This window comes from Lucilia sericata, unplaced genomic scaffold (assembly GCF_015586225.1).
Source record: "Lucilia sericata isolate MDLA Ls3-8-SP2 unplaced genomic scaffold, ASM1558622v1 Contig000555F_arrow, whole genome shotgun sequence".
NCBI lineage: Eukaryota > Metazoa > Arthropoda > Insecta > Diptera > Calliphoridae > Lucilia > Lucilia sericata.
Window position 1 is genome coordinate 225,828 of NW_023994565.1, and position 21,673 is coordinate 247,500.

Consider the following 21,673-nt stretch of genomic DNA (forward strand, 5'->3'; position numbering starts at 1 on the left):
AGATTTAAATTAAAATATTTAAAATAATTGAGCTTTAGTTTCTTTATTTTGTAATATACTTTAATATTCAGGAGTAATTTTTGAACAACCAAATTTATTATAAATCATTTGAACTTAATATGTTTTTAGGCGCTTTAGCAATAAATTTATTTAGATTTGTATATTAGTAACACTTTGTAGAAGATTTAGTCAGATTTTTTTATTTTTTCTAATTATTTGTTTTATTTTTTTTTAATTTATACCAAAAGCAATTATTTAAGCCATTAGAGATATGTTTTATAAAGTAATTCTTTTTATTTTTTAATATTTATTAAAATAATTGACCTAAAACTTAGTTATTTGTTAGAAAAAAAAAAAAAAATAAGCAACAAAAATTTGAAAATTTTTAACAAAAGTTTATTTTAAATAAAAACGTTACTAAAATAAATATAAATTACAATGAACTAAATAGAAATATTTTACATTTAAAGGAAATTAAAAAAATTATAAAAATTAAAGCGTAGATTTTTTTAAGAACACTTTTTTAAAATAGTTTTTGATGAAAGCATTTTAAACGAATTCTTTTTTAAGACAAATTATTACATTTAAGTTTTACAAATTAAACATTTTATTTAATAAAATTTCATATCAAAATTTTGTACTTAAAGCGAGTGTTTTTTTACAAATAAATTAAAAGACAAAGCTTACGAAATGCTTGTAATTTAGTTAATAATAAAAACAAATTAAATTTATATTAAAGCTATTTTAACACAAAAAAATTAATTTTAGCTAGCAACATAAAAATAAAACAATTAACAAAATTAAATTTCCAAACTTTGAACACTTTTCATAAATAGCATGTTAAAGTGTTTTAAAAATCTGGTGTTTGATTTCTTTGTAAAACATTATTGATTTTTAACTTTAAAGGAGAGAAATCGATTTTCTTAAATCTAGGCAAAGAAGCGAATTTTTTTGAGCCCATGGCCGCATTGGCGGCAGCTAAGTCATTACTGCTTACCGGCGATTCCAATTTAGTGGATTGTGTCATTAGATTTTTCTTATTCGTGCCTTGATTGAGCTGTAAATGCTGCTGCAATTGCTGCTTAATACGCATTGATTGTTTGGGTGCCAAGGTGGCATATTTATGCAACAATCTAGTGGCATCTTTTGAGGCCTGATAGCAATGTTCATATTCCAATTCAGCCCGTTCCAATTTGGCTATACCACTTTCTGCTGGCGGTGTTTTTAGATAACTTTTAGTAGTTGAGTTTTCTATATTAGTGGAGCTGCTGGAAGAGGATGTATCATCGAATTTAAAATCTATATTTTGTAATAAAGCTAATTGTAAAAGTTCATTGTGTAGCTTTTCTTTAAGCTGGGCGGTTTCAGTTATTTCTTTATAGGACATATTTTCACTGATATTATTGTTATTATGTGAATTGTTATTGTTTAGTTGCAATGACTTTTTATTGCTTAAGTTTACCGTATAAACATTTTCAGAGATTTTTTGCGCATTAGCGGATTTTTTCGTTTTTGTAGAGCCTAAGGCAGGAGAACTAGTAGTTGTAGTGGATTTCTTGCGTTGTTCTAGGATTTTTTGTGGTGATGATATGTATAGGTTTTCCTTGCGTTCACGCTTCATTTTGATATTGACCAAATGTTTAATACCCATTGTGGTGACGTTCGAGGAAGATTTCTGCGAAAATGGCAAGAATGAAGATGGAAATAGGGAAACATAGGTTAGAGTAAAATATTTGGTTATCAAATAAAATCAATAGGAAAACACTATGTCGCCAATATTTAATTTCAAAACTGTTTTATTATATTTTTTAACTTAATGTGAAAACACATCGTTTTCACTTAAAAAATAAATTTTCACAAAATCACGAAAATTTTCACTAAAATTTCGAAAATTTTAAATTTTCACTAAAATTTTATATTATACGAAAAACTTATTTTCATTAAAACTTTAATAACACATCGAGTTTTCACATTAAAATTAAATTTCGAAAAATTTTACTAAAATTTCGAAAAACTTCACTAATATTTCGTAATTTTTTAAATATTTACTCAAATTTTAAATTCAAATTTTTTAATAACTTTTTCATTCAAATTTGAAAATATTTTAAAAATTTTAAATTTTCCATAATTTTTAAATCACTTTCACTTAAATATGAAATTTTTACAAAAATTGGATATTTTTACTGAAATTTAAAATTATACTAAAACTTAAAATCTTAAAATTTGCACTAAAATTTGAAATTTTCACTAAAGTTTGAAATTTTCATTAATATTTAAAATTTTTACTAAAATTTGAAATTTCCACTAAAATTTGAAATTTCCACTAAAATTTGAAATTTTCACCAAAAATTTGATATTTTACTTAAATTTTAAATTATCACTAAAATATAATTTTCACTAAAATTTAAATTTTCACCAAAATTTGAATTTTTCACTACAATTCGAAATTTTCACTAGACTATGGACTACAGCTAATACTATCGATCTAGCTAGCGAGGATCTATCATCGATCTATCGATCACGAGGAGGAGCTAGGAGCGAGCGAGCGAGCGATCTACCGAGCGAGAGCTAGCTATCGAGCTAGCGAGCGATCGATCTAGCGAGCGGATCTAGCGACTATCTAGCATGACGATATCTATCTACTAATCTTCATCTACTATCTAATATCATCTATACTATCTATCTATCTAATCTAGATATCGATCTATCTATCTATCTATCCATCTATCATTTCTATCTATCTACTTCTAATCTATCAATCTACATCTATCTATCTATCTATCTATCTATCTATCTATCTATCTATCTATCTATCTATCTATCTATCTATCTATCTATCTATCTATCTATCTATCTATCTATCTATCTATCTATCTATCTATCTATCTATCTATCTATCTATCTATCTATCTATCTATCTATCTATCTATCTATCTATCTATCTATCTATCTATCTATCTATCTATCTCTATCTATCTATCTATCTATCTATCTATCTATCTATCTATCTATCTATCTATCTATCTATCTATCTATCTATCTATCTATCTATCTCTATCTATCTATCTATCTATCTATCTATCTATCTATCTATCTATCTATCTATCTATCTATCTATCTATCTATCTATCTATCTATCTATCTATCTATCTATCTATCTATCTATCTATCTATCTATCTATCTATCTATCTATCTATCTATCTATCTATCTATCTATCTATCTATCTATCTATCTATCTATCTATCTATCTATCTATCTATCTATCTATCTATCTATCTATCTTTGAAGAGTTCACTTAAGGGGTGTATAAATCTCTTATAAGAAAGAAATATTTTGCCAACATAGGGACGGTAACGCGGGTTGCATTCAGCTAGTGTTTGCTACAAATTTTTACCAAAAAATTCGAGTTTTTAACAAAAATAAATTAACACAGAATGATAAAACTTAAAAAATAGTAAATTGTTTCGAAACTCACCTCCTTTTCTCCCGATTTATGGGCAGTAGTAGGCGTAGTTTGTTTAGAAGGACTATTCGAACGTCTACGCATCTTAACTGTATCACAACTATTGGGATAATACGAAGGTATCTTGTCATCAACACTTACAATAGACTTCCTAGGTGTTTGATAGAAATTTTCCTGTTCCTCCAAGGTCCCAGGAGATGGTTTATCGGCCGGTGAATCGGTGGGTGTACTAGTGCAGATATGAGCCGGTGAAGGTTGTTCCAACTCTTGGGCCGCTTTAATCGTCAAGAGATTTTCATATAAATTACCCGTAAAGTCACGGCTTAAGGGAGGAGTATTTTCATGATCTCTTAAAACCACCCCACTGATGTTGAGAGGAGAACCAGTTTGCATATTCTCATAAATATTGCTTAAATCCGTATCATTTACCGGTATGGGAGTTTTGCGCATAGGTACTTCATCGTAGTCACTCTCGTGGACATTTGTTTTAGCTGTTCTCTTCATTAAATGAGGCTTTTGCTGTAAGTCTTTATTCTCGGTTACCTGAGTATTAGAAGAGGTTGAAGAGCTGGTTGAAGAACAATAGGAGCCGGTAGAGTAACCCGAAGTAGTGGAAGAGGTGGTAGAGGAAGTGGTTGTTGTAGTGGTCTCTTGTCCATCAACTTTCTTATTTATTATGGGTGCCATAACGCAATAGCCCGATAGCTCATCTTCCATAATAATTTTATTACGTATGAGTTTCTGTATGGAGGGCACAGCACCACTGGCTCCTATTAGATTAATGGAGGAAGTATTGCAGGCCGAGAAATTAAAATTTTGAGGCAATTGTCCCGAAACATTTAAACTTTCCATAGAACCCGACTTGGCTTTCAAAGCCTGAAGTCTAGACATTACTAGCAAAGAAGTGGAGGCTGCTATGGCGGAATCATCTAAGCTTAAGGAGCTATAATTGTGTACAGCTCCAATTTCGCTAGAAAAGTCTTCATCTGCATGTACCTCTAAATCACTGGAGCTGTTCAACTGCAATAGGGCAGCCACTTTATCTTCATCAAAAGTATCCAAGAAATTGATTTTGGACAAGTCTGGACTAGAGAAACTATTGCGTTTGTTGGGTTTTGTACAAGGAGGAGGACGCTTTAAAATTTCATTAGCATAAATAGGATGGAACTGTTCATTACTATCACTGCTACCACCATTTATAATATCCTCCATGGTACAGGTAGGTGTCTCACTAACACTTTCGGCCCTCTTAGAACGCCCCGAACCGAATATATTGTCTAATACATTTTTATATTTTTTCTTTTTGGCCAATTCGGATTCAGGATTTGTATTAGAGCGCGGTATATCCCCCAGCAGGCCAAACGGATCTGATTCACAGGTATTGAGTCTTTTGCGATGCGCCGGTAGTGGTGGCAATGGAGGAGGACAATTTAAATGTTCCTCCATAATGGAGTGTATATTGGGCGAACAGGGTTTCATTTCTTCGTAAATGCCCGAGGCAATAGAGGTGCGTGATAGGCGACGAGATAGACGAGGTGGAAAATTTCCCTCAAATATTTCTTCGTAGATTTCAGAGGCTCGTGAAACACGTCGCGACCAGTTGATGCTATTGTTGGCATCTGGAATTTGTGGCAAGGGACCCAAGGCCGAAAGGGCATCCTTGACGGCACTGAATAAAGAAGAACAAGACATAAAAAGTACAAAATTAAAAAAGTACAAATTAAAAATTTATATTTTCAAAAATTTTTTACTAAAAATGGAAATTTTCTCTGAATTTTTATTAAAAATTTAAAACTTTTATTAAAAATTTAAAACTTTTATTAAAAATTCAAAATTTTACTAAAATTATAAAAAATTTTACTTAAGATGCAATATTTTATTAAAAATTCGATTTCAAGTAATTTTTTATCTTCCGATACTGGCCCTTTATGAGACCAGTTGTTTATCCTTAAAACACCTTTCCAGAACCATAAAAATCCTATTACACTCACCTCAACTCTCTCTGTTTATCCTCCAGCTTCGCCTGCTCACCAAACAAACCCGAACCACGACTATTTCTACGCTGCTCCAAAAACACCTGCCGATAAAGTTCCAAATTCTTAATCGATTTCTTAATCCATTTCATATGTTTGCGACAAGCCATTTCCGTATCCAAAGCGAAATAAATAAAACAATCACGACGATTGTGTGTCCAAAATAAACCATACGAATATTGCTTAGTGCGCGAGGTGGCCAAACTAATGGTCACACCCGGAACATTAATGGAAACACTTAGCTGAGACGACTCCTCCTCCTGTGGATTCTGGGGCAAGGAGTGAAAGTTTATGCGCAAAAAGCAGGGTAAACATTTAATAGCTTCAATTTTCACTTGACATTTTGTCCACGTTTTAAATTTTAAAGAATCTGGGCGTTTATCATAAATGTCCAGCTTAACATCCAGGCACATAGAAATTTCATTGAATTCCATGTTTATTTTGTGGTAAATTTAATATAATTGCTTAATTTTAATAAAATTTTATTATAAATTTGAGTTTTTTCTTATAAATTTAACATTTCTTTTGTAAAAAACTGAACTATTTGTTAAAAAAAAACTTATTGGTTTGGACTCAGTAAAATTGCTGAAAATGTAGTGATGCATTTTGAAAAAAGTTGTGTGTACAACAACAATGTCAAAGGATTTTTCATATTCCTTGACACTCTGAGAGAGTAACAGTATTACCAGATGAATAAAAACGCCTAAAAGGTAGGGTTCTATAAATCGACATTAAAATAATCGAAGAATCGACTTTTTCTAGGATAGATTCAAAGTTGACTTCTTTGCCCTAACAAAGTAAATAGTCGACTATATTGTAAGAAACGGTTATACAAATAAAAGAGTCGGGAAAAGTCCAAAAGTCGAAAAATTCAAATTTACTTTTAGTTTCAACCTTAGAACCCTAACAAAAGGCAACAGGTTACAAAATCATACCAAACACTTCCTAAAAACAACTGTTTTTTATGTAGTGCTGCTAACTATAACTTAACAAAAGCACCACATGAGTTTAACCGTACAGAATGAAGGAACATACAAAAAATATATATTTTAATAGTTAAACTCTGTTTTATTTTAATTATCTTTATTAATATTGTTATCTGTTGCAATTTGGTTGTACACATGAAGTAAATAGTGCCCACTGTTTGTATTTGTGTTTTACCACTGTTCGTTTTGGTTATAAAAATGCGAAAAAGCGCTAAGTAGGCATTAAGCTTCTATTGTTTTTTTTTTAGTTTTGGCGGGTTAAATTTGTGCAAAATTAAGTTTTTAGTGAGTTTATTATATTTGTGTTAGAAATTTGTTTAAAAATGGAAGATGCTCCTATGGAGGTGGAGGACCATGACTATTTGTAAGTAAAGAGTATGAAATATTAAAGAAAAGCTAAATTTCTTAAAAATTACATGAAATTTTCCTTGCCAGATATGTGCGCACTCTGGATGATGTTAAAGGCATCATTAAACATGCCAAATTGGATGAACGTAATCTAACCCAGGTGACGCAGGTAAGTTTTTCTATAAAACTCCATATTTGAGTATGCCTATAGAGTAATTATCCAGTAGGCCCTTTACTATCCCTCGGCCGATATAGTTAGTGATAATTTGAAACTCCTGGAACTAGATGACCATATGTTGGGTCAAATACGCGATGGCCAAGTTTTGTACTTTAAAGGTGGCCTTAATGAAAAAGTGGTCTTATGTACAGATGAGAAAACTTACGATGTCAAGACTGCGGAAATCTCCAATAGTTTGTTACTAGTGCCGGATTTAAAATTTGGTGCCGCCACCAGCACTTCGCCCTTAAAGAGTCCGCGTACGGCTAATAACACTTCGCTGGAAAGAAGTCTAAATGAAAGTGCCGACGATGATTTGGAAATAGAACGCAAACTGGAGCAGCGCAAAATTTTGAAAATTTTCCATGAATATTTTGAATGTCGTGAGATTAAACCGAGATTTCGTAAAATGGGTGATTTACTGCAATTGACCCGTTACTCAGGGCCCGAAAATGAAGAATGTATAGACCGCAAATTGTTATTTTCCTTTGAGCAATTGCTGGACACAGTGCAATGCAGTCGTAAAGAATTTATCGAAGGTTTAAGATTATACCGTGCCATCGAGTATGAAGGTTGGATGCGTGTTTTAGAGTGTGAATATGAATACCGCATAGTTAACCTAATGGTGGGTTTAATAGCCGAAAACTCTTGGCCTCTAGATGAGGTGGAGAGAGAAGAAACTATTACAGCTTTAGATGGCATAGCGCCCAAGCAAATAGTGGAAGGTTTATTTGATTTATATACCACAGAATCAAAAGGTAAAGATAATCGTTTTACCTATAACGAGGAGCTAGTGGCGCGTATAGTGGCTCAAAATATCCTACAGCCTGGTTTAAAATTTAGAGTAGATGAGTTTCTAAGTACCTGGCAGGAAGCTTTACCCGAGGGCATGAAATGTGAGGTACCTATATAAACTTTAATATTAAATAACGTTTTCACTAGAAAGAGATTTCCAATTTGCAGGAAAAATATCTAAAAGGTTTGGGTATTTTTGATAAAGAAGGCGGCACTCCCTGTGTAAGATCTTTAGCGGAGGAGAATCTACCTTTAAATATCCATGATCGCATGCGTTTGTTGTTTAAAACTAAAGCTAAATGGACCTTAGATGAAATTGAACCATATATAGAGTAAGTTTTTAATACTATTGTTTAAAGTCTATATATTTATTTTTCTATATTCCTTCAGATGCTTCACTACTCCTGTTTTATCGGTTTCCTCTTTAATGGCCAAACAGGCTAGATCTTTAATGGAGAATGGTGTACGTTATTATGTAGCTAAACATTAAGGTAATTTTTGTGGTTTATTCAATTTTATATAAAATTTATACATTTCTAAAATTATGAACTTTTCCTTTTTTTATTGCGCATTTTCTTGGCTTGCTTCAAATCTTCAATGGCATCTTTCATAACCTTAACGGCACTTTGTGCTTCATCAATATTTTCTCCCGACATGTCCGTCAATTGGGCATTAACAGAGGGGTATCTATTAAAAGAAAGACATTTAAAAACTCTAAACAAAATTTCTGCCACAAACTTGAACTTACTTGAAACTAAAGCCTCTGGGGAAGATTGGTCTGGATAGCAAAGACTTCAATTCCGCTCTAACAGCATCCAATTGTACGCGATTACGTCTTTTTTCTATGATAAAAGGATCCTCATCCTGATCACTGCCCCTGCAACAACAAAAACAACAACATTTATAAAATAAAAAGAATCAAAAAGAAAAAATTCTGTCTAAAACCCACTCATCATCATTGAAACCCTCTATCACCATATCCATTTCCTCGGCATGTTTTTTCATCCAACCTAATTCTGTTTGGGTACGTTTTAGTTTTAATTCTTGTTTATCTACCTCACGTGCTAAATTTACACGTTCCTTTACAGCATTTAAATAACGTTCCGATACTGGGAATAAAGGTAAATCTTCAGCTGCAATAAATCAAGATAATAAGCAAGTTAATAACAAAAGGTATGTTTAAAATTTCTTAAGTTTCATACTTCTCTCTAAAGTTTTATACAATTTGATGTACATTTTAACCTCTCCCGGTTCCATAAACATTACGGTAATACCATTTTTATTAGCTCTAGCCGTACGTCCCGATCTATGGACATAATTTTCACTAGTACGTGGTACCTTTAATAAATTTAAATTTGAAAAAATCGCTTCTACATTATTTTTTGTTTGTTTCTTTTACCTGATAATGTATAACATGCTCTACATTGGGTATATCTAAACCTCTGGCTGCCACATCGGTGGCTATTAGCAGACCACAAACATCATCTCTAAATCTTTCTAAATTCTTAAGACGTTGTTTTTGTATCATATTGGCATGTAAAGGTAGAGGATTACATTGCAATAAACCAAATAAAGTAGACAATCTTTTAACACAGTCTATGGAATTGCAAAAAACTATAGTTCTACCAGGATGACGTTGTACAAAATAATACAAATAATAGTCCTTATGTTCCAAGGGACATATAAGACGACATTCCGTTAAAGTTTGAGCGGTTTCTAAAATAATATTGTTAGCTTTTTATGATCTTTTTAAAAATGTTTATAAAACTTACGTTGAGAACTGGTGATATCCACAATTTTAGGCTGCGATATGCCCAATTCTTCTATGAAACTTTGTATCTTCATTTCTGAGGTTTGTTTAACAAATTTAGGTCTTTTGCCATAATTGCGTCCTTTAGTCAGTGGAAACAAGTTAATAATTAATTTTCTTTTTTTAATTAAATTAAATATACTTACTTTGCATATGTTCCGGTAAATCGTGCACCAAAGTCAAGGTAGCCGAAAAGATAAAGTTTTGTCTGGATTGTTTCTTTTCCTCATTTTCATTAATGACTCTCAGCAAAGTTCTTAACTCTTCAAAATGGCCCTTTTCCACCATACGATCTGTTTCATCGATGGCCAAGAAACTAATATCTTCGATTTTACTTAAATGTTTATTACCCTGTTGATACAATTCCCACAAACGCCCCGGGGTAGCCACTACAATTTCTGGATGTTGGTTTAACACACGTTCCTGTTTAGCCAAGGATAAACCTCCAAATATGGCTGCCACTTTAATGCCTGTATATTTGGCAGCTGCCACTAAATGGTCTTTAACTTGTACGGCCAATTCTCTAGTGGGAGTTAATACTAAGGCGTATAAAGCTCCACCTTCTTCTTTAGTGGTCTCTTCTTCATCAGTATCATTAAATTCAGGCATATTTTCTACCTCCATATTTTGCTCTTCTTCCAATTCTTCTTCATTAAGTTCTTTGGCAGCAGCAGCAGCAGCTTTCTTATTTTTTGCTTTACCCATAGGTTTTCTTATGCCAGTTCGGGCATTTTTTCTTTTCAATTCCATGATACCCGTCAACATGGGTATGCCAAAGGCTAAAGTTTTACCACTACCCGTCTCAGCAGCTCCCAAAATATCTTTTTTACCCAAAATAGCGGCAGCCAAGGTACGAGATTGAATTTCAGTGGGGGACTTAAAACCCTTTTCGGCTAAGGCCTGCAGTATATTTTGAGGAACACCTAAACCATTCCAGCCCTAAAATTGGAAAAGGAAATTCCATCAAACGTTTCTTTTAAGATAATTTTAAACCTCAAACCTCTAAATCATCTACACTGATAGCTTTGCTATCCACTAGCTCAGGAGCAGCATCCTCCTCCTCTTCCTCACTATCTTGTGGCTTTAAATCCTCTTCTTCATCCTCTGCAGGAGGAGGTCTTAGCAGCTTGAAACGGTCTTCTGCTTGTTTATCTTTTTTGTTAGTTTTATCTTTAGCTTTTTGGGATTTTTTATCCACATTTTTGTTTTCCTCTTTATTTTTGGGTTGTTTTTTATTTTCTTTACGTTTGAGCTTACGTTGCTCTCTTTTTTCTCGTCTTTTTTCCAATTTCTTACTTAAATAATCCTCCTTTTTGGCCTTTTTCCGGGCAGCTTTATCATTATCTTCATTGTCACTCTCATCGGAACTTTCTTCCTCACTATCCTCATCATCTGAGGCTACTTCCTTTTTAGCTTTTTTAGATCCCTTCTTACGTTCCATACGTTTCTCTTTGCGTGATAATTTGGGCTAGAAATAGCAAAAATTAAATACAAATTTTCAAATATTTCTTGTGTTTTACTCACCTTGGCTGTTCCTATTAGATTATTATCATAATCCTCTAAAACTTCCAAACCTATAAGACCCTCCAAACCCACACCGTCTTCAGTTATAACACTGCCTTTGATTTTTACCTTTTCCCATTTCTTTTCTGCAGCTTTTGCTGCCTCCTTTTTAACTTTAACACTGGGTGGTTTTATTTTAGAACTTTTTTGTTTATTTTGTACCATTTTGTTTAATTTATTTTAATAATTTTATTTAAATTTTTTAAAACTATGTTCCGGCACGTGTTTTCTTTGAATGAATGATTGAAAAATGATTGTTTTGTTATGAATTCTCTTTTGTTGTTTTCTTCTTAGGGAAGAGAGAAAAGAGAGTAAAATGGAGAGAGCCAAATATTACAGAGTTGTATTAATTTAAACAGTGTTGCATTTTGATAATAATCATTGATTTTTTAAGATTTGACAGTTATTTGTTTAAACAAAATACGTTATTTTTATGTTTGGCGACAATTTTGAGAAGAATTCGATAAAAATTATCCAATTAATTTCTTAACTTCATGTTTTAGTGAAAATTAGAAATTTTCAATTGTTAGTGAAAATAGGAAATTTTTAGTGAAATTCTGAATTTTATTAAACATTCATATTTCATATTTTAGTGAAATTTTAAAACTTAGTAAAATTTTAAAATCGAGTGAAATTTTTAGAAAAATTATTATGTTGATGTATTCTGAAAATTTTGATTTTTTAATAAAAAGTTCGACTTTTATTAAAAATAACTTTTTTGGAAATTTAGGGGTTTAGTAGCAAAAGCCATTTTTGGGGAAAACTTAACTGAAATCTAGGGCCGTCCATTAATAGATCTATTTTCTATTTGCTCCAACTTTATCAAAACAGCAGGATCTTCATTTCCGAGGGATCCTAGTCGCCCGCCATCAATTAAAAGATTCAAAACTTTTATTCAGTTTTTAAATTTAGTTTTATCTTTATTATTTTGTCTTTGTTGTTGATTCGTTTCTGAATTCGTCTTTAAACATTCACAATCAAATAATTCCAATATCCAGTTTTCTTTTTCTTTAAATACAACTATTAAATTACACTAATTTTGGGTGTGCTGCTCTAGAAATGTTAAAGCAATTTTACTTGGCATCACCAGTAATGCCCAACTTCTTTTTCAAGGATTCAGGCATTTCTGGTGGTGGTGGGCGGGGCATACGCAAATATACTTTAACAGCATCATAGATGAACCATTGGGCGGCAGTCAAGGTACCAATCATAACAATTCTGGGCACTAAACCACCCCATAAGCCTTAAAATAGAAAAGGAATTTTCAATATTTATTACTTTCTTAAGAAAACTGGATTTTAAACTTACCAGCCCAGCCCAATTGTTTGGCTACATCAAAGGCCGAGGCACCCTTGGCTTGATTCAATTTAGATACAACGGTATCAGCTGGATGTGAGACAATGGCACAGAAAACACCAGCAATATAACCAGCTGCAAAGGTGGTCAACAATTGTTCACCTTTGGTGCATTCAGCACGTGGCTTGGGTACAACATATCTTAGAAATGAGTTAAAAATTAGTATAGGTTTTCTATTAGTAAGGTTTAAACACTTACTGGTATAACAATTCCAAAGTTCTTTCAAAACAAGCAAACTTCATCATGGTATAGGGAATTTGACGCATCCACAAAGGAACCAAACCCTTATAGAAGGCGCCAATACCTTCTTGAGCCGACATTTTAGGTAAAGCTTCTCTCAAGGTATTAGCAAAGCCGGGTGTAGTTTGAATCTTAACCTTAGCTGCCTCCATGGGAGCCAAAGCAATATCAGCAAAGAATTCAGCCGAGGCAGAGGCGGCCAAATATAAACCAGTTCTGTATAGATAGGAATTCTCTTCACCGATGGCATTTGAGTAAATAACTTTGAATACTTCATAAAGACCGAATTTGCATAGACCTTGCATGGAATAGCCGATAAAGGTGGGAGCCCAACCCTTGGACAAACCTGTAACACCATCTTCTTTTAACGTAACACGGAAGCCATTTACTACACTCTTGTATTTGGCAGGATCGACTTGAAGACGACATTTAACTAAATCCAAAGGGACTACCATGGTATGGGTACTACCACAGGAGATGATACCACCCAAACCACATAAAGCGAAATACATATTGGAACCAAATTCACAGGAATCTAGGAATAATAAATTAATTTTTTTAATTATCAAGGATTATAGACAAATATATACCTCCTGTGGAAGCTGCAGCAGCTTGGATTTCATGGTGTGGTGTTAGTTTACCATTTTCCACAGCTGGTTCACAGCTGACTGTGGTAAAAGGCTTTTTGAAAGGAGAATTCTGGGCAGCCTCTATTAAAGAAGAGAACAACATCTTGTTGGGCTAGCTGAAATATAATAAAAAGAAAAAATAATTCAATTGGGAAAAATCGAGTCAGATATTTCCTAATACTAAGCAAACAATTTTTGTTTTCAATAATTTAAACAATTCAATTTGAATCTCAATAATCAAACGCTGCTAAAAGATCAAGTTCAAGTTCTATACCAACAATTACGTCAATATTACCACAATCAATCTTTTTAGGCCTATTAGGCACACAATGCATTCAATAAAATTTAGAATTTTTTGAGGTTATGTTATATTGTAATTTGCCAAAAATGATGTAACTTTTATCTCAATGCAATTTTTCACTGAAGGTCATTAACACTTTACAAATACTATGTTGCATTTAAAGATCAAACAATTACGACACTCAAAACGATTTATTTCTAATGCAATTATTCAATATTTTTTGTTTTGTTTTTAATTGAAAAGCAAACTGTTACTTTTTTTTAAATTAAATGACAAGTTTTATAAAATTTTCAGGCTTTGCCAGATTTTTCTTATTTTTAAATATTTTATTTTTATTTTTTTCCTTAAACGTGCCGTTTTTTTCATAATACCAAAAAAAGATCTTGTGATCAAATACTTGATATTTTGACAATTTTTATTGTCAATAATAATGAATGGCGTTGCATTTTTTTCCTTATATATTACATAACACTAGTATTATTAAATATTTTTTTAAACATATATTTTTCATTTTTAAACCCTTAAATTTTTGCAAATTTTATTATTTATTTTCAAAACTTTATTTTTTTTAACTTAAACTCACTTTTTTTACAATAAATTATTTAATTTATTTAAATAAAATTCTAACGAAATTTAACTTAATTAAGTATAAATTTCGTTTTTTTTAATTATTTATTTTATTAGCGTATGTTACGCTTTCCTTAAACACCCAACAACTGAAATGATTTGAAATTCTTTTATTTTAAATTCTAATGAGAATTTTTTTTTTTTTTTTTTAATTGTAAATTTTGTAATTGTTAAAGAGAAATTTGCAATTTCCTCTAAATTTTTCTGCAATCTCTGAGTGCAATGCATTGAAGATTATGCGTGAGTTTTATGTAATTTTAAAAATAAATACTCATTAACATCGTCAAGACTACGACTGACGATGAAGGCCAATTTGAATTTATTAGAGAAAAGAGATTTTCAAAAGGTAGTAAAGAGACTTTTTGTAAAGAAATACACCATTTCTAGAGAAAGTTTAAGGTATAACCGGCCATTCCGGTGCAAAGAACTGATTGTCGTGGGAATGCTGATCTGATCTATAGTGTAGCCTGGTCTATAGCCTGGAAAATTTTCTAGACTATATTTTGAACTATATTTTAGTCTAATAGGTTCTAGTACAGTTCAGTTCTAGTTCAGTTCAAGTTCAGTTCTAGTTCAGTTCTAGTTCAGTTCTAGTTCAGTTCTAGTTCAGTTCTAGTTCAGTTCTAGTTCAGTTCTAGTTCAGTTCTAGTTCAGTTCTAGTTCAGTTCTAGTTCAGTTCTAGTTCAGTTCTAGTTCAGTTCTAGTTCAGTTCTAGTTCAGTTCTAGTTCAGTTCTAGTTCAGTTCTAGTTCAGTTCTAATTCAGTTCTAGTTCAGTTCTAGATAAGTTCTAGTTCAGCTCTAGTTTAGTTCTATTTCAGTTCTAGTTCAGTTCTAGTTCAGTTCTAGTTCAGTTCAAGTTCAGTTCTAGTTCAGTTCTAGTTCAGCTCTAGTTCAGTTCTAGTTCTAGTTAAGTTCAGTTCTAGTTCAGTTCTAGTTCAGTTCTAGTTCAGTTCTAGTTCAGTTCTAATTCAGTTCTAATTCAGTTCTAGTTCAGTTCTAGTTCAGTTCTAGTTCAGTTCTAGTTCAGTTCTAGTTCAGTTCTAGTTCAGTTCTAGTTCAGTTCTAGTTCAGTTCTAGTTCAGTTCTAGTTCAGTTCTAGTTCAGTTCTAGTTCAGTTCTAATTCAGTTCTAGTTCAGTTCTAGATAAGTTCTAGTTCAGCTCTAGTTTAGTTCTATTTCAGTTCTAGTTCAGTTCTAGTTCAGTTCTAGTTCAGTTCTAGTTCAGTTCTAGTTCAGTTCTAGTTCAGTTCTAGTTCAGTTCTAATTCAGTTCTAGTTCAGTTCTAGTTCAGCTCTACTTTAGTTCTAGTTCAGTTCTAGTTCAGCTCTACTTTAGTTCTACTTCAGTTCTAGTTCAGTTCTAGCTCAGTCTTAGTTCAGTTCTAATTCAGTTCTAGTTCAGTTCTAGTTCAGTTCAGTTCTAGTTTAGTTCTAGTTCAGTTCTAGTACAGTTTTAGTTCAGCTTATATTTAGTTTAGATCTAGATCAATTCTAGTTCACGTCTTGTTTAGTATATAATCTATACAATAGTCACATTTATAGCCTGGACTATAGTGTAGTCTGGATTGTAGCCTAGTGTGTAGTCTGGACTATAGTCTAGTCTATAGTCTGGACTATAGTCTAGTCTATAGTCTGGACTATAGTCTCGTCTATAGTCTGGATTGTAGTCGGGACTGTAGTTTGGACTATAGTCAAGTTTATAGTCTGGATTATAATCTCGTCTATAGCCTGGACTACAGTCTGAACTATAGTTTAGTCTATAGTCTGGACTATAGTCTAGTCTATAGTTTGGCCTATAGACTACAGTCTGAACTATAATTTAGTCTATAGTCTGGACTACAGTCTAGTCTATAATTTGGCATATAGTCTAGTCTATTGCCTGGACTATAGTCTAGTCTATAGACTTTATCGCTGATATAAATTTGTTTAATTACCCAAATAAATGCAATTTAATTTTTATTTCTTTTTATAAATATTAAACATTTTTATTGTTGTTAATCTTTATTTATAATTAATTATTATAATCATAGTAGTATACAAAAGTGTAATTTAGTTTTCTTGTTTTATTTATTTTGATTTGTTTCCTTTATAAAGCATTAATACTTGGAAATAAGTACTTAAACATTTTCTTGCGTTTTTTTGTTTGATTTTTCAACGTAATTTATAAAATAAATCTATTTTGCTGCAAAATATATCTAAAAAAAATACAATAATACTCACACATAATATAAATCAAATTGAACTTAATTATAAAACTGCATTTAAATGCAATGTTCTTTTCTTTTTCTCTATTCAACGATACATCCTTTCCATAAACGTTATTTTTTATTATCTCAATAGTTAAACTATTAAAAAAATACACTTAAAATGGAAAACAGATTACTTATTTAAACTTAACTAATAAAACTTATAAACTAATATTGGCAATCAAATGAAGTGGTGGAATTATATTTTTAAATTTGTTATTCAACTCGTATATATGTTTGTATATAAAAAAATTCTTATTAATCTCCTTTAAATTATTACAAATTATGGCTATGATTCGGAAGTTTCCATGTGTCTATGTACTGTAACAGGTGCTAGTATTAGATGTGTGGCTCCTGCAACATTTGTAGCATCATCGTTGTGATGATGATGATGATGCAAAGGAATTGTTGTTTGTTCATAAACCCTACTGGGTGATTGATATTTTTTGGGTGAAGTTAAATTATAACGTGAATCCTTTGAGGGAAAACTATTATAATGTGATTGTTGTTGTTGCCTATTGGTAGGTGATGATATGGAAGTTGATATGGACATAGTATCCGATTTACTGTGTCTTTTATCGTTAAGCAAGAGTGGCTCTGCTAGTGTAAAACACTGATGATCTGAAGAATCTTCATGTGGTGTCATGGTAGAATAACCATGATCTGATTCTCCATTGGGAGGACGTCTATAACTGCTGCCTGTACTCATGTGGTAGGGTGATATATCGGCTGCATTCATAAGATTTCTTTGGGCAGCAGCATGATCATATCCACCCGCATTAGGTCCCCCGGGAGGATCATCATGTGCTTGACAATCATCGAAATTAAAACGTGATAAAGGAAGACCATAGTTTTCCTCTTGCATAGAGTCCATATAGAATTGCTCTTGCGAGGAGGTGTCAACATTTTGCCGATAACAATAGATGGCAAAACCTATAACTATGGCTAAGACTATAATGGCACCACCAACCGGACCAAACGCAGAATATGTGCTGGGCTTTTGGGAGGGATTATAGCCATGGGCGGCTAAGAGATCGGCATCATCTAAGTCGCCATAAGGTGAAAGCCCAGCTAAGACACCTAGAAAAAAGATTAAAGGAAATGTTATAAACTTTTTATATACATACATATTTATTTGTCAGTTCTTGTTCAATTCTAGTCCAGTTCTGGTTGAGTTCTAGTTCAGTTCTAGTTCAGTTTTAGTTCAGTTTTAGTTCAGTTCTAGTTCAGTTCTAGTTCAGTTCTAGTTCAGTTCAAGTTCAGTTCTAGTTCAGTTCTAGTTTAGTTTAAAAAAAAACTCACCATTAAAACATGCCGACTGGGCACTACAGAAAGCCGCAGCAAAACCATTACCATCCACATCCTGTTGACACCATTCACAACCCATTACCGCCAAACAGTCCCTCTGAGTACCAAAAACATCACAATTTATATTCACACAGGAGCCAAGTAAAACATTTTCCTGTTGTAATAAAATTTGTGGCTCAGCCACATAGGGCTCATAGGGAGGCTCACAATAATCATATTGATAAGTAATATTTAAATATGATAAATGTTCTTTGTTAGCATTATCTTCCTCCTCCTCTAGAGATTGCATTAAAGGCATGGGACATTCACAGGGACACTCACAATCTGATTGATCCATACGCTTACAATTCAAACATTGACGATCTATAGTACTGCAGGGACAGAAAGCACCACCATCACAAGTGGAATTGAGCACTGCGGCAAAGATATTGCTGCCTTTAAGTAAAGCTATGGCATATTTAGTTCTTTCACCATGCACCACATTGGTTAAGATCTCATTAAGGGAAGTGTTAAAGATATAATAACGTTGTAGAGTACGATTTTGATAGTTGGCACAGGCTAGTTTACGCACTAGATTTTTATGATTTAATATATCATTAGCCAAATAGGATTCTTTATGCGTCAAATGTTCATGAGGCCTTCTTTGATTTTTTATGGCAGATTTTGGCTCCAGCATAGAGGGATGGGCTATAAGATAACCCTCATTTTCAAATAGCAAACATTTTATATTATGCATTTGACAGAGAGGTGTGGAGTCTAGAATGATTTTATAGAAATAGGCATAGGGTAAATCTAAAGCCACTATAGCCACAGGCTGATCACGTTCTATGGAATGTAAAGCGTTGGATTTACCCTCAAATATGGTATGAGCAATGGTTATTATATAACCGGAACCAGCAGCATCTAAATAAGGTTCTGTGGTTATTATTTTGCCAGGATGTTGTATAGCCTTGCGATACCAGGGTCTTTGGGAAGGATCATAGTTGTTGTTGAGTAGACAGCCGGGAAAAACCTGCAGCACACCATTGACAGAGGCTATGTAACGGCGTATTATATAGTTTCTTAAAGAGCCTCTAGCATCCTGATGTCTTTTCTTTAAATGTTGCATGGCATTATAGAGAGCATTTACTTCTTGACGGATTTGAGGCCTAAGGCCAGGATTGGCCAGCAAACCAGTGGTATCCTTTAAATAAGCCATTATACTTTCCACGGTATGCAGTTGGGATTGTGAGGAACTCATACGATTGTTGTGCAGAAAAGTAAAAGGCGATTCAAAAGCCAAAGAGCTTAAAAATAATGTGGCTGAATCCAGGGTGGCTATTTGCCTAAAATAGCGACATAGATTGGTGGTGTCTCTGGGTGGTAATAAATCCAAACGATGATATAGTAAATCTAAACTAGTGTAATATTCCTCATAGTCCTCTGCATGATGATACATAGGAATATTGTTTTTCGAAGAAAAATGTTTTAAAGTCAAAGGCAATGCGGCTGGTAGTGGCGATAACACAGGTTTTATTTCTTTAGTTGTAGCGGGTTCCTCATATTTCCTAGTATTGACCAAACACAATATATAAATACTCAATATATTATGCCATTGATATGTCCTCAAGTATTTTTCCTGTTTACGATTTTTAGTTAAATATATTGTCGTAGATAGATTGCCATTTTCTTGTGTTAATATTTTTTGTCTGATTTCAGAAAAATCGGTGGAATTTTCTAGATATTGTATATCTACCGGAAAAGGGGTTTGATTTTGTGTAAAAGGCCTAGGAAAGGCCGGGTGGGCTAAAGTATTACCGTCAGCTTCGATTAGGAAAGCATAGGAATACTCATTTTTACTATTCATAGAGAATTGTTGTTGCTGCTGTTGATAGCTAATGATATCTTCTATCAGATCGGATAAATATAAGTCAACACCTACGACACCGAAAGGTAATACGGCGTGAGTAAGGGAGACAATAGAATCTGAAAAAAGAAAAACACTGTTATTGAAATTATTTATTAGGGGGCTGCAGTTCAGACTATAGGCCAGACTAGAACCTAAATTACAGACTATATTAAAGTTTTGTAGACGGATGATTTTTAAGCTTTAATACCTCTACTATTGGCCTCCACTATGGGTGTGTGCACCTGCCAAGTCTTCTGTATATGAGGCTCTTGAAAATCCTTAGCAAATATGGCAGTGGCCGCCTGGATTATTACATCCTGTTGAGTTTTTGTCAGCATAAACAGTTTGCCCGATAATGTATGTTCCGGTTTATACCAATCCTTGGTATCTATATCATATTTGGTATAATTTTGTGAAGAAATTTCCGTAAGAAATTGTTTTTCATACATAATGCGTTTTTCATCTGGAAAAGAAATACAAAATTTTATAAAACGATCATAAGGTTTTTAAAGAAAACTAATCGATCACGAACCGATCACTAAATGATCGAAAAGTTTTCTATAGAAAAAACATCGATTACCAAAATGATAGAAAACTCTTCTATAGAAAACATAACGATCACTAAAATGATCGATAAAAACTCATTGATCACTAAACGTACAGTTATTTATAGAAAACTAATCGATAGTGAAATGATCGAACATTTTTCTATAAAAATCATCATTGATCCTAAAATGATCGAAAAGTTTTTTTATAGAAGAAAAAGTTTTCTATAGAAAACGAACATCGATCACATAAATCCACTTCCTGCGCGTTTCTACTTACCCAATACCACTCCACAAGCATTTATTACAATAGGCTTTTGCAATGACCTTTGACCCTTGGCCATAACATTCAAAACATGTCGAGAATCCGAGAAATTTATTAACAAACCCCGAGTTATATAAACAAATTCTATGGGATTCTGAGAGCTAATCAAACTGGCATTTTGTAGACGTGAAATCATGCGAAACGAGTACTCAAAGCCCAAAGAATGATTAGTTAAAGCACGACTTAAAGTCAAGCTATTAATATAATTTAAAATTTCCTCTTTACGTTCACGGGTGGTAGCATACAAACCATTGGCAGCATCATAGGAAGAAGCCTCCAATAAAAGCATATTTTCTATTTCATCAGAAACACAAACCAAGGATAACAGATCATTGGGTGTTAGTAATTGTAAAATATTTGATATGTATGTTTTAGCCAATTCCAAAAGTTCACCACTCATGGCAGAACCCACATCCAGTAGCAGGAAGACATATTTATTTTGTATGGCTGAGGTATAGAGATAACGAAAATGTAAATCATTATAGAATTTCATATAAGAATCACTAGCATCATCACTGCGTGAAAGGAAGTAAATATGTTTTATATGATTGCCTATATATTTGGGATTATTATTTTGATATTTCTCCATATTCCAGGGAGTTTTTAAATCATTTTTGAGCAAGGATTGTTTTAAGGATTTGATTTTTTCCTTTATATAAGCATTGGCCTCCAAAGTTAATTCATTATTTTCATTGAGCAAAGTAGTATCAATATAGTTGCGTCTGGTTTGCAAAAAATCAGTCTTATCATAATTAAGTATTTGTATTTGTTGTTTATTATAACTTTCGGTGGCTGTATTATAAGTGGAAGAGTCTCTTTCATAACAAGATTGTATAAATGTATTGAGATATAAAGGTTTTATATGAGAACTTAAAGGTTTTTCTATATCATTTAATTCCATATCAAATTCTGGTTCCACCTCACTATCTTGCAATTCCTCATCCTCATCATCCTCTAAATCTTCTTCATATTCATTGGTAAATTGCATGAT

General features: G+C 32.7%; 5 protein-coding genes across 6 annotated transcripts in view; 1 reads left to right on the forward strand and 4 right to left on the reverse strand.

Annotated features, from left to right (window-relative positions):
- Window positions 1–381: 381 nt before the first annotated feature.
- Window positions 382–6,118, reverse strand: LOC119606156 (serine-rich adhesin for platelets). Its single transcript, XM_037959553.1, has 3 exons — window positions 5,457–6,118; window positions 3,478–5,134; window positions 382–1,675 (listed from the first exon to the last, which is right to left on the reverse strand). Exons 1-3 carry the CDS (start codon window positions 5,930–5,932, stop codon window positions 851–853), a joined length of 2,958 nt encoding a protein of 985 aa, XP_037815481.1. The 5' UTR covers window positions 5,933–6,118; the 3' UTR covers window positions 382–850.
- A 442-nt stretch (window positions 6,119–6,560) lies between these two features.
- On the forward strand, window positions 6,561–8,776 carry LOC119606159 (sister chromatid cohesion protein DCC1). The gene is made up of 6 exons (XM_037959556.1): window positions 6,561–6,848; window positions 6,920–7,001; window positions 7,060–7,950; window positions 8,013–8,176; window positions 8,235–8,335; window positions 8,524–8,776. The coding sequence occupies exons 1-5, from the start codon at window positions 6,808–6,810 to the stop codon at window positions 8,332–8,334; spliced, it is 1,278 nt and encodes a 425-aa protein (XP_037815484.1). The 5' UTR covers window positions 6,561–6,807; the 3' UTR covers window position 8,335; window positions 8,524–8,776.
- LOC119606158 (ATP-dependent RNA helicase DDX24) lies at window positions 8,329–11,473 on the reverse strand. Its single transcript, XM_037959555.1, has 9 exons — window positions 11,179–11,473; window positions 10,655–11,122; window positions 9,801–10,593; window positions 9,617–9,736; window positions 9,244–9,560; window positions 9,047–9,182; window positions 8,794–8,977; window positions 8,593–8,721; window positions 8,329–8,531 (listed from the first exon to the last, which is right to left on the reverse strand). The coding sequence occupies exons 1-9, from the start codon at window positions 11,380–11,382 to the stop codon at window positions 8,387–8,389; spliced, it is 2,496 nt and encodes an 831-aa protein (XP_037815483.1). The 5' UTR covers window positions 11,383–11,473; the 3' UTR covers window positions 8,329–8,386.
- A 633-nt stretch (window positions 11,474–12,106) lies between these two features.
- Window positions 12,107–14,501, reverse strand: LOC119606160 (phosphate carrier protein, mitochondrial). 2 transcript variants are annotated; one of them, XM_037959558.1, is made up of 5 exons: window positions 13,738–13,991; window positions 13,404–13,558; window positions 12,772–13,348; window positions 12,526–12,713; window positions 12,107–12,460 (listed from the first exon to the last, which is right to left on the reverse strand). In XM_037959558.1, the coding sequence occupies exons 2-5, from the start codon at window positions 13,543–13,545 to the stop codon at window positions 12,291–12,293; spliced, it is 1,077 nt and encodes a 358-aa protein (XP_037815486.1). In that variant the 5' UTR covers window positions 13,546–13,558; window positions 13,738–13,991; the 3' UTR covers window positions 12,107–12,290. The 2 variants fall into 2 exon arrangements, with proteins under 2 accessions (XP_037815486.1, XP_037815485.1); XM_037959557.1 differs by lacking the exon at window positions 13,738–13,991 and adding an exon at window positions 14,327–14,501 and having other exon boundaries at window positions 12,112–12,460.
- Window positions 14,502–16,380: 1,879 nt separating this feature from the next.
- Window positions 16,381–21,673, reverse strand: part of LOC119606157 (VWFA and cache domain-containing protein CG16868) — a 9,979-nt gene continuing 4,686 nt past the window's right edge. The window contains exons 3-6 of the mRNA XM_037959554.1: window positions 20,638–21,673; window positions 20,021–20,275; window positions 17,919–19,889; window positions 16,381–17,696 (exon numbers count right to left, since the gene is read on the reverse strand). The exon at window positions 20,638–21,673 is cut by the window's right edge and continues 213 nt beyond it. Coding sequence (XP_037815482.1) covers window positions 16,906–17,696; window positions 17,919–19,889; window positions 20,021–20,275; window positions 20,638–21,673 — 4,053 coding nt within the window. The 3' untranslated portion in view covers window positions 16,381–16,905. The remainder of the gene's footprint in view (window positions 17,697–17,918; window positions 19,890–20,020; window positions 20,276–20,637) is intronic.

Bases quoted from the DNA above. Each gene is read 5' to 3' on its own strand.
- LOC119606160 (XM_037959558.1), bottom strand. From the start codon at position 13,545: ATGTTGTTCTCTTCTTTAATAGAGGCTGCCCAGAATTCTCCTTTCAAA. The intron at 13,349-13,403 runs GTATATATTTGT...TATTATTCCTAG, and splicing joins TGCTGCAGCTTCCACAGGAG to ATTCCTGTGAATTTGGTTCC. The intron at 12,714-12,771 runs GTAAGTGTTTAA...CTCATTTCTAAG, and splicing joins ACTTTGGAATTGTTATACCA to ATATGTTGTACCCAAGCCAC.
- LOC119606158 (XM_037959555.1), bottom strand. From the start codon at position 11,382: ATGGTACAAAATAAACAAAAAAGTTCTAAAATAAAACCACCCAGTGTT. The intron at 10,594-10,654 runs GTTTGAGGTTTA...TTCCAATTTTAG, and splicing joins TCAGTGTAGATGATTTAGAG to GGCTGGAATGGTTTAGGTGT. The intron at 9,737-9,800 runs GTAAGTATATTT...CACTGACTAAAG, and splicing joins TTTACCGGAACATATGCAAA to GACGCAATTATGGCAAAAGA.
- LOC119606159 (XM_037959556.1), top strand. From the start codon at position 6,808: ATGGAAGATGCTCCTATGGAGGTGGAGGACCATGACTATTT. The intron at 7,951-8,012 runs GTACCTATATAA...TCCAATTTGCAG, and splicing joins CCGAGGGCATGAAATGTGAG to GAAAAATATCTAAAAGGTTT. The intron at 8,177-8,234 runs GTAAGTTTTTAA...ATATTCCTTCAG, and splicing joins GAAATTGAACCATATATAGA to ATGCTTCACTACTCCTGTTT.
- LOC119606156 (XM_037959553.1), bottom strand. From the start codon at position 5,932: ATGGAATTCAATGAAATTTCTATGTGCCTGGATGTTAAGCTGGACATT. The intron at 5,135-5,456 runs GTGAGTGTAATA...TTCTTTATTCAG, and splicing joins GATAAACAGAGAGAGTTGAG to TGCCGTCAAGGATGCCCTTT. The intron at 1,676-3,477 runs GTGAGTTTCGAA...CCATTTTCGCAG, and splicing joins ATAAATCGGGAGAAAAGGAG to AAATCTTCCTCGAACGTCAC.